At 62.5% G+C, this 12,714-nt stretch overlaps 2 protein-coding genes across 2 annotated transcripts; both read left to right on the forward strand.

Annotated features, from left to right (window-relative positions):
• Positions 1 to 4,581: 4,581 nt before the first annotated feature.
• On the forward strand, positions 4,582 to 8,807 carry APBB3 (amyloid beta precursor protein binding family B member 3). The gene is given in 13 exon segments (XM_027682585.1): positions 4,582 to 4,688; positions 5,520 to 5,710; positions 6,020 to 6,096; positions 6,346 to 6,403; positions 6,593 to 6,733; positions 7,106 to 7,233; positions 7,351 to 7,356; positions 7,436 to 7,550; positions 7,639 to 7,726; positions 7,867 to 7,950; positions 8,081 to 8,472; positions 8,546 to 8,620; positions 8,623 to 8,807. Coding segments are annotated over 13 exon segments (1,551 nt in total). The 5' UTR covers positions 4,582 to 4,639; the 3' UTR covers positions 8,770 to 8,807.
• Positions 8,808 to 8,848: 41 nt separating this feature from the next.
• SRA1 (steroid receptor RNA activator 1) lies at positions 8,849 to 10,434 on the forward strand (the record flags this gene model as incomplete). The annotated part of the gene is made up of 5 exons (XM_027682691.1): positions 8,849 to 8,961; positions 9,190 to 9,314; positions 9,447 to 9,652; positions 9,814 to 9,922; positions 10,029 to 10,434. Coding segments are annotated over 5 exons (759 nt in total), but the record flags the coding sequence as incomplete, so codon positions are not given.
• Positions 10,435 to 12,714: the final 2,280 nt, after the last annotated feature.

Genomic DNA, 12,714 nt, shown 5'->3' on the forward strand with positions numbered 1-12,714 from the left:
AGCGGGGAGAGCCGCTGGGACCCTCCACACCCCATCCCGAGCAGCGGGAACAGCAGGAGGAGCTGCGGCGATGGAGGCGGAGCGGGGCGCCGTCGGGGCGCTTTGCCCCCCTTGCTCTCCCTTTCCTACCCTACCGCTCCCTTGCATTACCTTGCCTTCCCCACCCCTCCCATGCCTTGCCTCGCCTCACCTTTCCCATCCCTCCCTTGCCTACCCCTCCCTTGCCCCTTGTGCCGGTGGGAGTTCCCCGAGGGGTTGTGCGGGGCCCTTGGGGCCGGGACCCCTGGATCGTGGTTTTATTTTATTCTATTTTTTTTTCATTCTATTACTAGATACGAAAATAAAGGTTGTAGGGCTGGGGTTGAAATGCCATCTGTTGGGGCCGGGGGGGACATAAAGGCTGGAATGGGCACCCTGGGACTGGAGCCAGACCCAAACCCACGTGGAGCTGAAATGGAAATGCTGGGGCTGGAGCTGAAATAAATCCCGTGAGGAAGGGGATGGAGCTTTAGCTCGGGGGCTGCAGGAGCTGCCTGGGGGGTTCCAGCCCCCGCAGTGGTACCAGGGGGCTCAGGGCTGACCCTGGGGCTCTGAACCAGCACTAGGGCACCTTTGGGGTGGGGGCCCGGGGGCCCAGTGGCTGTTCCCAGCCCCTGGTGCCGGCTGGGGGGGCTGTGGGCAGGTGGGGTGTGAGACCTGGAGTGGGGGGAAGGTGTGTGTTGCAGGTCAGGTCTCATTTCCCCCAAAGCTGGGGCCCCCTTGGGACAGAGTGGCTGGAAAGCTGCCCTGTTGGAAAAAGCCCTGGAGGTGCTGGTTGGCAGTGGCTGAACATGAGCCCGGGTGGGCCAGAAGGCCAAGGGCACCCGGCTTGTGGCAACAGGACCAGGGCAGTGACCATCCCCCTGTGCTCAGCAACACAAAATATGAGGCCATACAGTGACTTGAGACACTGCCCAGTGGGCTGATTAACTGTCTGCAAACAAACATGAGGAAGTGTGGGTGATAATCTGTGTTTTAACATCATAATACGGCAAATGGAGTTTCCTCTTCATAAACTGCCAAATATAAGCATATTGTGCAGTCATCAACATGGAAAATTACCAAAATTAAAATTAAATAATGTCCTTATTAAAATACTGATAACACCAGGCACTAATTCTTACCTGGTTTAAATGAAGACAGACGATATCTCTGTAGTTGAATTTTGATGTTGATTCAATATTTCCCCCCAAAATAATTTATATTGGGTACTTAAGGCTTAAATGTCTCCTTATGATCCTTTTTAGTACATACCTTAAGTCTTTACTCATCATAATTATGAGGCGGTGGAACTAATTAAAAAGAGAGCAGTACTGCCACAATGGAGGTAATTTAGACTTTAGTTTAAAGCAGTAAAAATATACTTAGAACTCCTTGATGTAATCTTGCATCACTAGCAGGAATCCTGTAAATTACCAAAGGAAAACAGCCCATTTGTGCCGGTGATTCAGTGGTTGAAGAGTTGCAAAGTTCTAATTCCTGCACTAATGATGCAGCTGAAGCTCTTTGGTGACCTGAGGGTGCTGGTTCTGGGAAACTTCAGAACTATCTCCAAGAAATTAGATGAAGACAAGAGCAGCATGTACTATTACTGATACTCAGAATTTTAGCTGTTCATTCAAAAATCATATCAATTATCCGTGCTCCAGAGTGTGTGTGCTCCAAATTGTCAGGGAATTGATTTCCTCCACCCCCAGGCTTTCTGAGATGAGTTAGTAGTGGGTGACAGGAAAATTTAGATGTATTATCCGAGTGTGTGTGAAGAAACTGAAACTATGGACGCTTCTGCACCCAGTGTTATGAGAGAGGTGTGAAATTATTGGAGGATATTTGATAATTACTGATAACTGAATCTGGGCTGCACAGTGTGCTCTTGTTTTTTCGATAGCTGGGAGGAAATCGAGGGGAAAGTGGAATCATCACGTAATAATTCACTTGATTTTTTTTAATGAAGGGTTTTCATAAGCTGAAAATTATTGATCCGTCACAACAGAAACCTCCTTCTCTGGTGTGAATGAAGACCTACATCAGACAAATTACATGAAATTTTTTTTGAAGGAGATTCTGTCCTTTGCTTCAGGAGCAGCACAGAGAGAAACCTTGTGGGTTTATCCCCTGAAAGTCTTTCACATACAAAAAAATCTGGATAGGAGTCAAGTTATCTGCTTTGTTATCTTAGGTAAAACTGAGCTGGACCTGCTGAGATCTGCATCTAATTCCAGCTATGGAGTGTTTTCATGAGGTGTGATGAGCCTGTTTAGTAGTCTTTTGATCTGCATTTTACAGATCTGAGAACCCAGGTAGCAGCCCCAGACTGCTCTGAGGAAGCCATCTGAGTTGTTTTTTCTCTCTTTTTTGAGGAAAGTATCAGAAGGTCTGAAAGATCCCCCTTATATTGTGAAGAGATTTAGCTAATTATTGCCCTAGGAAGGTAAAATTCAAGCCAAGGAGAAATATTATGCCCCTTCTCCAGGATTTCATTATTCAGGCCAGAAGAGAGTCCTGGTCATCAGCCCAGCACGAAAAATTACACCTGCCACTGTATTTCTCCTTCAAGCACAAAGCAAGCAAAACCAAATCCAGATCTCTCACTCTTCAGGGCCAACACCAGACAATTATGAGAGCTGTAGAATTACAAGATGCCTCATGCCTTTCTATGTGGAGTATAAGGAGTATAAGCTTGCTTTATCCTTATCCTTACACTTTTCTTATCCTTATCCTCTTGTGAACCGGTAAAAAGCTGCCCCACTCTCTCCCAGGCAGCTCTGAACAGGGAGTGGAGCTGCACAGAAGAAATATGATTTAATGAGGGTCTAGGAACAGACTGCAGTGCTGAAACAAGCTGCCAAGGCAGGCAAGAATATCTATCACTGCCTACACACCACCAAAACATTTTCTCTCCTCTCTGTTTTCCCATGCTTGTCCCTCCTCTGGTTCCTCCCTTTCCCTTTCCTACGTCTCTTCCCCTAAACACCCCATATGACGTTTCATACAGTCCCTGGGTTCTGCTCTGCACCATCCCCACATTCTCCTCCCTTGCTGTAAGTCTCATATCTCAATGGGCCATCATTGCCCTAAAGCTTTATGACATTTCCAGGAGAAAGTTGCCTTCAGTACATCACCTTGGTGGGCTTGGATGAGCAGGAAGAGGAGTGGGAAGAGTTTGTGTTGGAGTTGCTGCCTCTTGTCTGATCAGTTTTTGGAAGTGAAATGTGTGTTGAACTAAGGACAAGGAGACATGTTCAGCACAGTGTTACGAGTCACTACAAGCTTGTTCCTGGTAGGGGAGAGATTGCTCCTGGGAAATAGAAAAAACAAGGAGCATCACCTGGTCTGGGCAAAGCAGGGGTCAAGGTGTGTGACCCCTCAGACACGTCTGAATGCAGGGATCCGTGAGCCTCCCTCGCTCCTGCCATGTTGGGATGGGTTGGGTTGGGCAAATAATGTCCCAAGGACACAGTGCTAAAATGGGGTCTTAGAAATCCGACTAACTCTGGACAGATGCAGAAGGAAAATCCTGTATCCAAAAAAAACAGCTGCCAACAGAAGAGACAGATGTTATTCTGGACAGCTACAAAGCTGGATTATGGAGCTGGTGCCAGTGGATGTGAGCAAGGTTAAAATGCCTGTAGGAGAGGAGGGTGTCTCACAAAATCAGGGATGGGGTAGCCCCTGGAGTGCATGAATGAGGCCAAGCAAAGAGGCAATTCCTCACTGGAAGAGAGGGAATAAGCATGGAAAACTCATTTTACACTTCCAAAAACTGCAAACTCTGTGGATGAATGTGTGTGGAAAGGATCAGGGCAGCTGAGGTGGCCTGGGAGGCTCAAGGACATGGGATGTATGCAGGACTACAAACCTGGCTCTGAAGAAGGAAAGATTAAGAGGCCACGACTGGACAAGCCACATAGAGCAATCCATCTTGGAATATTTCATCAGGCACCTGTAACTTGGAAGGACTTTGTCCCTAGCAGCCCATGAGGGGCTCTGTGGGGGAATTGAGGTGTACAACGAATGTCTCCAGAGCTTCTGCCCCGTGGGTACTGAATATTATCCAGGATTGTCTGCTCGGGGTAGCTTGGAAAAAAGTCTCAAACTGCAGATGCAAAGCTCTTGGCCTCTGGTGAGAAGGGGAAGGTGACCAGCATGGACATTTGGGTGCCTTCAGCGCTGAGTGATGGAGGCTGGGCACAGGTGGAGGGGAACGAGCAGACCTGGGCTTGCAAGGAGGGCAAAAAACGTGGGATAGGCGTGGGTGGAATGAGGGTGATCTGTGGGGTCAGGGAGAGGAATGGAAGAACCCTAAGAGCGGGTGGAGGGGAATGGGATGAACCCGAGGGCACAAGGGGTTGACCCGGCCCCTCTGCCGCACTCAGGAACCTCCTTTCCAGATCCAAAAGCCCCTTCTCTCCCCAGCGTCTCATTTTCTGCCCCACCACATCCGAAGGGCCCCGGCAACCCCCGAGCCTTCCCCAGCTCGCCCGGGCGAACCCCCCGCGCCCCCCCGTCTCTCTCCAGCCCCCGCCCCGGTCCCGCCCCGGTCCCGCCTCTGCCGCCGCAGCCGCCGCGGGTCCGGGCCTGGGCAGGCGGCGGCGGGGCCATGCTGGGCAAGGATTACATGCTGGCCATCGTCCTGGTCAACTGCGACGGTCAGCGCGGGGGCAGGGCGGGCACGGGCAGGGGCACAGCCCGCGGGGCCGCGGCCGCGCTGTGGGACCGCGTTGCGGGATCGATGCCGGGTTGCGGGGCCGGCTCTGAGCGGCGGGGCCGGGTTGCGGGTTTCGGGGCCGGGGCCGGGCGGGCCCCGCGGGTCGGAGCGGCGGCCGCGCCCGGCGCTGTCCGCGGTGCTGATCGGGGCCCGCCCGGCCCCGCCAAGGTCGCGGGAACCCCCCCACCCATCCCCAGGGCACCTCCGCTCCCGTGCCCCTCCATCGCACCCCGTCCTCCTGTCCCCGGGACCTCTCATCCTCCGGGACACCTCCTCCCCCGGGACCCCCCGGCCGCTGCGGGCCCGGGCTCGCTCCGGCCGTGCTGCGCCACGGGATCGTGTCCGTGCCCGCGCGGGGCCGGGGGAGCGGTGGGAGGCGGCTGCAGCCCCCTGGGGCACCACCCTCGGCCCGCACCCCGGGGTCTGTGCCGGCCCTTTCCCGGGCTGGGCCGGCGGCCGCCGGCCCTGCCCGGACGCCCCGCAGGATGCCCGGCCCGGCAGGCCCGGGATGCCCCTGCCCTCTGTGCCCCGCCGGGGTCCCGCTGTTCCCCGTGCACCAGCCAGGCAGGTTCCCGCAGCGGGGTCCGCCACCGCCGCAGCCTGGCTGGCGCCGTGCCATGCTCCCTCGCCACGCTCCTCTCCCGGGCCGTGGGCCCAGCTACGCACCCAGAGGCCACCACAGGACCCTTTTGCTGCTGGGCAAAGCATCCCGCAGCTGGGGTGCCTTCCCTCCACACTCTCTGCCTCTCACACTCTGTCTGTCTCTGCACAGACAATCTCTGGAGCGACCAGAGCCTGGAGACAGACCCCGACCTCCCCCCAGGCTGGAGGAAAATCTGTGACTCTCTGGGCACCTACTACTGGCATGTGCCGACGGGCACGACCCAATGGCAGCACCCTGCACGCACCACCAGCCCAGGAGGGCACCCGGAGGCTGATGGAGAGGAGACACTACAGGGAAGGGTAGGGGGTGTGGGTACAGGGGGTGGTGGTTGGTGTTGGATCCCACCCCTGGCAGAAGCCTGCTGAAGGACCCTCTGGGCCAGCCTCCCCTTGGAGCAGGCCTGTCACTGTCATCCCAAAGTCCTGCTCAGCCCATTTCTGGCCAGGGCTAAGCCCTTTGAAAGGCTCCTGCAGGCTCTGTGTTGATTTTGGCCTCATCCTGGCCACACGGGATGCCCACAGGCCCGTTGCTGTCCTGGGAGGGAGGGCTCTTACCTGGTGCCTCCTGACAGCCTGTCTTGTTGCCCTCCCTTTCCTCTTGTCTCCCAGGAATGCCAGGCCCCCGGAGCGAAGCACTCGGCAAAGGACAGGCCCATTCCCAGCCCCATGGCTTCGCTGACCAGGAGGTAGGGCTGCCCTGGTGCTCTGCTGGCTTGTTTATGGGGCACTACTGATCCTTCGCCACCACTGGGTGCTTGGCCCCAGCGCCCTCCCAGAGCAGCCCCCCGTGCTGGAACCAGCAGGATCACTCCTATGGGATGCTTCCCAGCTGGTGGCATGGGGGTATGGTGGTGCCAGGGCATTCCTGGCGCTTCCATGGGTGCCCCAGGGATCACGCAGAGGGAGCTGCCCCTCACTGCCCCGTCCCTCTGCAGGCCCTCGCTGTCCTGGCATGGAGAGGACATCCAGCACAGCGCAGAGCCCGGCTCCAAGGTACCGCATCCCGCCGGCTCCGCTGCCGCATCGTGGGCTGGGGCTGGCAGGAGAGGAGGCGAGTGGCAGCTGGCAGGGATGTGGATGGGTGGGAGCCAGAGCAGGGGTGACCCTGCTGGCACGGCGAGGGGCGTGGGGCGGAGGTGGCTGTGCCAGCGGGCACTGGAGCCCCAACGTGTCTCTGCTCAGTGCTTTGCCGTGCGCTCGCTGGGCTGGGTGGAGATCCCCGAGGAGGACCTGGCACCGGGCAAGAGCAGCATTGCCGTCAACAACTGCATCCAGCAGCTCTCCAACAGCAAGGGCCAGGGCTCTGCAGAGAACCGGGGTGAGGTGAGAGCCTGGGACGGGGCTGCCAGGCAGGGTCCCACTCCAGGGCTACTGCTGCTGAGGCTGGATTGTGCTGGGAGGGAGCAGGGACAAGTTCCAGGGCAGAGTCTACTCTCCACACAGGGTATCCATGTGATGGTTCCAGGTGTGGGGCAGGTAGGTCTCATGGGGCTGTTCCTTGGGGACAGTGCCAGGAGTGCCTGGTGGGTCCCCACACATGGGAATGGTACCTGGGAAGGGCAGAGGTGGGAATCAGGGCTGTTCCCATGCTTGGAGCTGAGTAGGCTGGGGGGACAGGGGTGTCCCTACAGTGAGCTGGGTTCTGGGGAAGCCCAGGCTGTCTGCCAGGCTGAGGGAGCCGCTGCCCCTCCACAGGGCCAAGACCTGGTGATGATTCTGAAGAAGGACACCATGAGCCTGGTGGACCCCCTTGACCGCAGCCTCATCCACCGCCAGCCCATCCTCAACATCCGTGTCTGGGGCGTTGGCTGCAACAACGGCAGGTGCTGGGGCCAGGGCAGAGCTGGGGGCTGAGGGGTGGCTCTGCCTGCTTGGGGGGAAGGCACCCCAGCAGTGACCTGTCCCCTCTCCTCCCTCCCCGACTGCCACCGTGGCTGCAGGGACAGGTAAGGGGGCACAGGGCTGGGGGGCAGTGCAGGGAAGGGCCTCTGTCAGGGTCTCACTGGTTTGCTTATGGCCGTGCAGAGACTTTGCCTTCGTGGCCAGTGACAAGGACACCTGCGTCCTCAAGTGTCACGTCTTCCACTGCAATGTGCCCGCCAAGGGCATCGCCAAGGCCCTGCACGAGATGTGCTCCAAGGTGGGATTTACAGGGGCCCTGCTGGGTGTGAGCACAGCCCGGGGGTCTCGGGGGTGAGGGGAGGCACCAGGACCCCTGTCTGTTGCAGATCGTGGCCGAGCGAGCCGTGGCCAGCAGCCGCCTGCCCCGTGCTGCCACGCTGGAGCCCATCTCCACCGAGGACCTGCCGCTGCAAGGTACCGTCCCCCGGTGCTCCCCCTGCCCACAGCCCACCCTCGGGCAGCGGGGGTGTCCAGCAGCCAGATCTCGGGGTCCTTGAGGATGGGGGGACACAGCGGGGGACACAGAGGTACCCCCACCTCTTCCGTACTGGCAGTGGATATCCTGGAGGCGGTGAGGCAGTCGATGCAGACCTACGAGGCGCTGTACATCGGCAGCCTGCCCGTGCCCAGGGCCATGGGTAAGCGCCGCTGCCCCCACCCCCGCAGCTGGGGGACGCCCAGCAAGCCCCTCCTTGCTCCGTGGGGCGGCCGAGCAGCCGCGTCCCGGGGCCGGTGGGATGGGGTGGGATGGGGTGTCCCGCTCCGCAGGGATGGACGTGTTGAACGAGGCCATCGAGAAGCTGACGAGGCGCCCCGGGCGGGAGAGCTGGACGCCCTCCCTCATCTACGTGTCGGACACGGCCATGAGGGTTCAGCCGGCGCAGGTTGGGGGGCACGGGGGGCTCCGGCCGGGGTGCCCCCGGCGGGGCGGGCCCGGGGGGCGGCCAGGGCTGGACGGGCCCGCGGGGTGCCCGCAGGAGCCCGAGGAGGCGGCGAACATCTGGGAGTGCCAGGTGCGGTACGTGACCTTCCTGGGGGTGGGCCGGGACGCGCACACCTTCGCGCTCATCGTGGACACGGGGCGACGCTTCCAGTGCGCGGCCTTCTGGTGCGAGCCCGACGCCGGCACCATCTCGGAGGCGGTGCAGGCCGCCTGCATGGTGAGCCCCGGGCGGCGGGCGGGGGTGGCCCCGGCGCCGCGCCCCCCGCGCTGCCCGCCGTGTCCCTCCGCAGGTGCAGTACCAGAAGTGCCTCGTGGCCGCCGCGCCGGGGGCGAAGGCGAAGAGCACGGCAGGCCGGGGCCGGGCCGGGCCGGCGGCCGCGGGGGACGGAGCCCGCGGAGCGGCCAAGGCGGGGGGGGGGGCGGCGGTGGGGCGGGCGCCGGGGCCCGCAAGAGGGGCCTCTTCTCCTTCCTGGAGGTTTTCCGCCTCCGGCGGGCCCTCCTACACAGCCCGTAGCGGGCCGGGCCGGGGCCGGGGCTGGAGCCGCCGGGGGGGAGCCCCGACCCCGGCACCGACCCCGGTCCCGGCCCGGCGGGGCGGGGACTCGCCCGGCCCTTCCCGCCCCGCCCGGCCCGCCCACCCCCGGCGGGCGGAAGGGGCCGGTCCGGCCGTGACGTGGCGGGATGGCGGAGCCCTACGTGAGACCGGGTGAGGGGGCGCGGGGAGCTTCCGGCACGGGGGCACCGGCGGGGCCGTGCGGGGACCGGGAGGGCACCGGGACACTGCGGGTCTGCCCGGGGCGGGGACCGGACCGGCGGGACTGGCTCCTTGGGAAGGGTGTGCGTGTGTGGGGAGGTGCCGGGGCCGTGCCGGGGCATGGGGTCCCCGTCGGTGTCTCCCACCCCCCGATCTCACGGCGCTGCTTCGCCGCCGCAGGGAACCAGGAGCGCGGCTGGAACGACCCCCCTCAGTTCTCGTACGGGCTGCAGGCGCAGGCCGGGGGCTCCCGCCGGACGCCGCTCACCCGCCGGGCCCCCCCCCGCCCGAGGGCGCATCCCCAGGTCAGCACCGCCCGAGCCCCCGCCCGCCCCTCGGCCCCGCCCGGAGCTCCGGGGGCCGCTCCCCGCTTGGACCCGGTGTGCGGGGCCCTGGGCCGGGCTGACGGGCCCCGCGCCGCCGCCTCTGCCCCGCAGGTGCCCCCCCGGCCCCGGGCAGTGCCCCCGCAGACCCCTCCGCGCCTCCCCCCCGGGCGCTGGGGCCGCCCCCGCTGGGGCCCGTGGGCGCTGCCCCGCGGGCCGAGGCGCGGCCGTGCCCGGAGGAGCGGGAGTGCAGCGTGTCCGCCGATACCGTTCTCGCCCCGCTGCGGGCGGCCCTGGACTCCTGCCGGCCCTCGGTGCAGGTGAGCCCGGGCCCCTCCCGCCGCCTCGGACCCCGCGGGGCAGGAGCTGCCTATCCCCAGGACACCTGAGAGAGAGGGGGGGGAGAGCCGCCCCTGCCCTGGGCGCTGCCCAGAGCTGGTGGGGGCGGTTTCCCCCGCTCCCAGCTCACCTCTGCTTCCAGAAACAAGTGTGCAATGACATCGGGCGGCGGCTGACAATGCTGGAGGACGCGTGGGCTCAGGGGAAGCTGTCGGCACCGGTGAGGAAGAGGATGAGCCTCCTGGTACAAGGTACGGGGCGAGCGGGCTGCAGCCGGGCCAGCAGCGGGCCCTGGGTCAGGGGCGCCCGTGGGAAGGTGGATCCTGCACCCCCTGACGGGTTCCCTTGTCCTGGCAGAGCTCCAGCAGCAGCACTGGGACGCGGCTGACGAGATCCACCGCTCGCTCATGGTGGACCACGTGAACGAGGTGAGCCAGTGGATGGTGGGCGTCAAGCGCCTCATCGCCGAGACACGGAACCTGCCCGACGCAGCGACGGACGGCAGCGCTGAGACCGAGACCGAGCCTAAGACCGAGACCGAGCCGGGCCCGGAGGAGCCCTGACACCGGGGGTGGGGCTGCGGACTGTGAGCGGGGCAGCCCCTGCCCAGGGCCGCCGGCAGGAGCAGGGACCCCGCTGCCAGAGGGAGTCGGGGCACCCCCTCTGCTTCCCAATCCTCATCCAGGAAAAGGGGATTTTAATCATTGCGACATTTTAGTGGCGATTCATTATGTTTAATAAACAACACCAACCTGCCCCCAGCCACAGTCTGCCCAGGGTTCTGGCACTGGTGGGTCCTGGGGCTCCCAGGGGCAGCGGGAGACAGGATTGCTGAGTGAGGCCACGGCTGCTTTGTCAGGCTTGGGGCTCTGGCCTTGGCAGGGTGCTCCCAGCCAGCAGGATGTGAAGGGAAGAAAAACAGCAGCACCTGGCTAGAGCAGGCAGTGCTGTGTGTTCCTGCTGCACTGGCTGGCAAAGCCTGGCCCTTCTGGCCTCACCTTTGGCTGTGGGGTGCCTACAGCAGCCCCAGTCTGCTGCAGGAGGGGTCCAGGCTGGCTGTGGAGGCCAATGTGCCAGCAGTCCCCAGCAGCTCAGTATGGCCAGGGTTTGTGCTGCAGCCACAGCCCCTGCTCCCATCTGGGCTCCTGCCCTCCTGGCACAGTTCAGACTTGAATTTGGGACCCAGGGACAGGGGGGTCCAGGGACAAACATGTGCCCACAGTTAGGTGTTGACTGTGCTGTTTCCACCCCACTGGCACTTACCGGCTGCCCCCCACCACAGCTGGGAACCACCCAGGCCTTCACCACCCCCTGCCTGCAGTGTCACCCCCTGCACCTTGCTGGTGCTGCTCAGCCCCCTCCCCAGGGCTGTGAGGACCCTGCTGAGCCCCAACAGACACACACCAGGTCAGCACAGGGGTTTCACGGTGTTTATTGATCAAGCATGAGCTCCTAGGCAATTGCACCAGCCACTTGTGCTAGAGCCTGAGGTGTCACACGTCCATCCCCAGCATCAGAGAGGGCTGCAGCCAGCTGGTCACGGTGCCAGCACCTCCACGAGGCCCAGGAACAGGCCCAGCCATGGCCTGGAGACGGGGAGCTGGAAACTCAGATGTCCATCTCAAACTGGTCTTGATCTGCAAAGGGATAGGTGAGGGATAGAGGGCCAGGGTTAGGATGGGGCTGCCTTGGGAGACACGGGCAGGCAAAGGGGTCAGGAGCTGGAACTGGGGCTGGGCCGGGCTTTGCCCTTGCCCCTGTTGCCAGGCAGGAGCCCCGTGCCTCAGGCAGGTGGTCCATGGAGGGGGCCACATGCCTGGGCTGCTCACCTGGCATGGCCTCTTAGCTCTCATTCCGCTCCTTGAGCTCCTCCAGCTTGACGAGGCTGGACTGGGCCAGGGATGTGACACCGGGGGTCTGGGGCAGGCAGCAGGGAGGGGTCCTGGCCGCGGGTGAATTCTTGCACTCCAGCAGGAACTTGCGGTCGCAGATGATGCGGGTACCTGCCAAAAGCAGGGGCTGTCAGGCACTGCTGGGCCTGGCCACCCCCAGCCCTGAGCACCACAGCCCAGAGCAGGGGGTGGGACCCAGCACTCGGCCATGGCTTGGGGACACATCTGGCTCTGGAGCCACCACGGTGCTTCCCACAGGGCAGCCAGTGACACCCGTCCTGCCCAGCAGCTCTTCCCCACATTGTTCCTGCCCTTGAGGCTCCTGGAGCTCTGCAGGGCTCAGCACAGGGGGTCCAGCCTCCACAGGTCTGGCCATCCCTGGAGGGCAGGGCCAGCCCAGGGCACACAACTCGGCCCAAGCCTGGCGGCCAGGCAGCTGCAGCTCCCTGCCCAGGGCAGAGCAGCAAAGGCTGGGTGTCCCACAGGGGCACCCTGGGGACCCTCCCATCAGCTCATCCAGCCACCCGCTGCCCCCTGCACAAGGACAGCAGCTGAGTTTGATGGGACATCTCCTCCTGCAGCCTGCCAGGTGTGCAGTCCCCACCTGGGGCACACACTGCCTCCCCCCCATGCCCCAACTGCCTGCCAGCAATGCCCGAGGTCACATCAGCCCATGTGCCCCATCTGCTGCCCTGCCTGGCCATCCCTGCAGCCGAGCACCAGCTCCCTGCCAGGCTCCGGCAGCAGGTGCAGCCCAGGGTGCCAGGGAGCCTGGAGTTGCTGCCTGAGGTGCCAGGGAACCCAGAGCTCCTGCTTGGCACCACAAACACGTTACACAGCCCGTGCCTGCCACAGCCCCACAGCACTGGGCCGGGCTCCTCCCCAGCAGAGCAGCTTAACCGAAGGCACATGATGGAGCCAGGGCCCACAGGATGGGCACCTGTGGCTCAACCCAAACATACCCAGCTCACACACTTCCCTGAGGACATACAGCAAAGAAGAGGACCTGCTCAACAGCTGACCCAGGGGCTTTGCTGGGGCATCAGAAGGGGGCAGGAGGGCAAGGGGGAGTTCTGCCACCCAGGGCTGCTGAACTCAGGTGGGAGCAGGTTCTCATGTTAGCCCCCGTGCCTCCCCCTGAGCCAGCCAGC

This window comes from Neopelma chrysocephalum, unplaced genomic scaffold (genome assembly GCF_003984885.1).
Source record: "Neopelma chrysocephalum unplaced genomic scaffold, ASM398488v2 Primary Assembly neopelma1_63, whole genome shotgun sequence".
In the NCBI taxonomy this organism is placed as follows: domain Eukaryota; kingdom Metazoa; phylum Chordata; class Aves; order Passeriformes; family Pipridae; genus Neopelma; species Neopelma chrysocephalum.